The sequence below is a fragment of the Asparagus officinalis genome, chromosome 2 (assembly GCF_001876935.1).
Source record: "Asparagus officinalis chromosome 2, Aspof.V1, whole genome shotgun sequence".
In the NCBI taxonomy this organism is placed as follows: domain Eukaryota; kingdom Viridiplantae; phylum Streptophyta; class Magnoliopsida; order Asparagales; family Asparagaceae; genus Asparagus; species Asparagus officinalis.
Genome location: NC_033795.1, coordinates 6,988,932 through 6,991,864, shown reverse-complemented (window position 1 = coordinate 6,991,864; position 2,933 = coordinate 6,988,932). Strand labels below are relative to the sequence as shown.

Below are 2,933 nucleotides of genomic sequence, written 5' to 3'. Positions count from 1 at the left end.
TATCAATACAAATTTTAGATATGATGGAAAATAGTTCGGAAAAGGTTGTTATACTACATTTGATTGTATGCCTTTCATGTTACAAAGAATTGACTAAAGAAAGATTAAATGAATATTATTATTTTTTGTTAACGAAAAAGTCCTATCTCAGCATTCAAAATATAAGAGAGAATTTTTCTTAAAAAGTTTTGTGGAAAGAGCACCGATATATATATATATATATACATATTATCTCTTCATGGCCAACTACAAACCGTCTAAAATGGAGGAGCATTAGATACTTCGCACGTGAACAAGTTCTATTGTAGACCTTAATTAATACTCAACCTTTTTGTAGACCCTTACAAAAGATAATTTTGTCTTTTCGATTCCTAGAGAACATCAAGATGTCATATATAGGAGCTAATGACCTTCGACTGAGAAATTATTATCGGTAATATTAGTTAGTACTGAGAAGTTACAGATAAATTGAATATAAATGGCCTGAGTACCCCCTAATTAATTGATGAAAGCTTCAATAATTGATGCAGGTTCTTGAACTGGGTATTCTAGTCCACTCCGTGATTATTGGAATATCGTTGGGCGCGTCCGAGAGCCCCTCAACAATAAGGCCTCTTGTAGCCGCCCTCACATTTCATCAGTTATTTGAGGGCATGGGTCTTGGAGGATGCATAGTTCAGGTATATATTTATATATATATATATATGGTACATTTTCTATACTTAAAGCTCTGAATTACTTAAACCATAAGTTCATCACGTCTAAATAAAATTATCAAGAAAATAATTATATTGTGTAGTTAACTATGCTATCACCTATGAGTTATATTAGTTGTTTATGTTGTACATTTAAGGATAAGATAAATAAGAGTGGTGTTAGGGGCACACCCTCTACCACACCACCAACCACACCCCCTTCTCCTAGCGCTACAGTAAACCGGGCCCCACATGGGATTTTAAATTTTTTTAAAATCTCATGTGGGGCCCAGTTTACTGTAGCGATGGGAGAGGGGGTGTGGTTGGTGGTGTATTAGGGGTTGTGCCCCTAACATTATTTTTTAGTAAATGGTTATGATACTTCTTGAAAAGAGGGGTGAAAGCTTGGCAGATTTTGAGATAATCCATTAAACTTTAAAAATATCAATTAACGCTATTAGTTCTGGGTGTTTCAGAAAACCCCCTAACATTTCAAAATTTTCAACTAACGGCCCTAATAACGTGAGATGAACTAGTAAAAAAAATCAAAATTCTCTTTTGAAATGAACTCTCTAACTATTTTAGCTCAAACTAAATTAATAATCATTAATTAAATTAAATAAATCCCTAAACTGGACGAAAACATAAGGGGGTTTTGGAAGATTACCATTAACATTCTTTAAAAGGACACGAAAGAGCTTTTTTCCAATAATAGGGAATTTTGGTCATTTGGATGCGCAAGATAAAAAAATTTCCCCCCCATGTGCACAGTCAGATCTAACATCGTTAGTTAGGGGTTGGCCTCAAAAACAGCCAACCTTAAGGGAGTATTGTGAAAATCACCCCAAAAAGAGAAAATAATTTGTGCAATTCTCAGGGTTTAGCCATATTTAGATTTTCTCGAATCGTACATAACAATTATCAATATAAATGAACAGTTGTGATTGGTGAAGTGGTTACTTGAGAATCCAATTAGTACACGTATTTCTATTATCACATACACGACTAAGTGCTTGATCAAACTACTTAATTAAGTTGCTGTGCAGGCAAAATTCAAAGTGAAGTCAATGGCCATGATGATCCTCTTCTTCTCCCTCACAACTCCCGTCGGCATCGCCATCGGCATCGGAATAGCTTCCATCTACAACGAAAACAGTCCAACCGCGCTCATAGTTGAAGGCATCCTCAACTCTGCAGCTGCAGGAATCCTTATTTACATGGCTCTTGTTGATATTCTAGCTGCTGATTTCATGAGCCCTAGAGTTCAAAGCAAGGGCTTGCTTCAATTGAGCTTGAATGTATCTTTGCTTGTAGGAGCTGGCCTAATGTCAATGCTTGCCAAATGGGCTTGAGAAGAGTTTTGAAACCCTTTGTGGGTTTTGTAGGAAAAGACATGAAATTTTTTTTTTGTTTATTATAATTATTGGAAGACATATGTTCCATAGATAAAAAATATATTTGATGGACCTAAGAGGGTCTAGTCGAATAGGTAGGGATGTCAAATGGGTGGTTTTGGTTGGATCTTGGTTGGGTCATAAATGGGTGGGCACATTTATGACCACTTAACCATATATGACCCATTTAGTATTTGCTAAATGGGTCACTTCTCAACCACCCATTTACTAAATGGGTGGTTCATAGGGGACCCAATAACTCATTTAGTTATGATTATGATGCTTCTACATATATGTAAGTTTCAATGATCTACTTGCAAACTTTCAGGGGTTTTTTACAAACTTTCAAGGGGTTTTCTGCAAACTTTCAGGGGGTTTTCTACAAACTTTCAGGGGGTTTTCTGTAAACTTTTAGGGTGTTTTTTGCAAACTTTCAGGGGGGTTTTTGTAAACTTTTAGGGGGTTTTCTGTGAACTTTCTAGGGGTTTTTTGCAAACTTTTAGGGGATTTTCTGTAAACTTTTAGGGGGTTTTATGCAAACTTTCAGAGGGTTTTCTGCAAACTTTCAGGAGGTTTTCTATAAACTTTCAGGGGTTTTTCTGCAAACTTTCAGGGGGTTTTCTACAAACTTTCAGGGATTTTATGTAAACTTTTAGGGGGTTTTCTATAAACTTTTAGGGGGTTTTCTGTAAACTTTCACGGGTTTTTCTGCAAACTTTCAGGGGGTTTTCTACAAACTTTTAGAGGTTTTATGTAAACTTTTAGGGGATTTTCTGCAAACTTTTAGAGGGTTTTCTGTAAACTTTCAGGGGGTTTTTTGTAAACTTTTAGGGGTTTTCTACAA

General features: G+C 35.8%; 1 protein-coding gene across 1 annotated transcript; it reads left to right on the top strand.

The window, feature by feature from the left end:
- LOC109830763 (zinc transporter 8-like) lies at positions 525-2,118 on the top strand. The gene is made up of 2 exons (XM_020398125.1): positions 525-680; positions 1,742-2,118. Exons 1-2 carry the CDS (start codon positions 525-527, stop codon positions 2,045-2,047), a joined length of 462 nt encoding a protein of 153 aa, XP_020253714.1. The 3' UTR covers positions 2,048-2,118.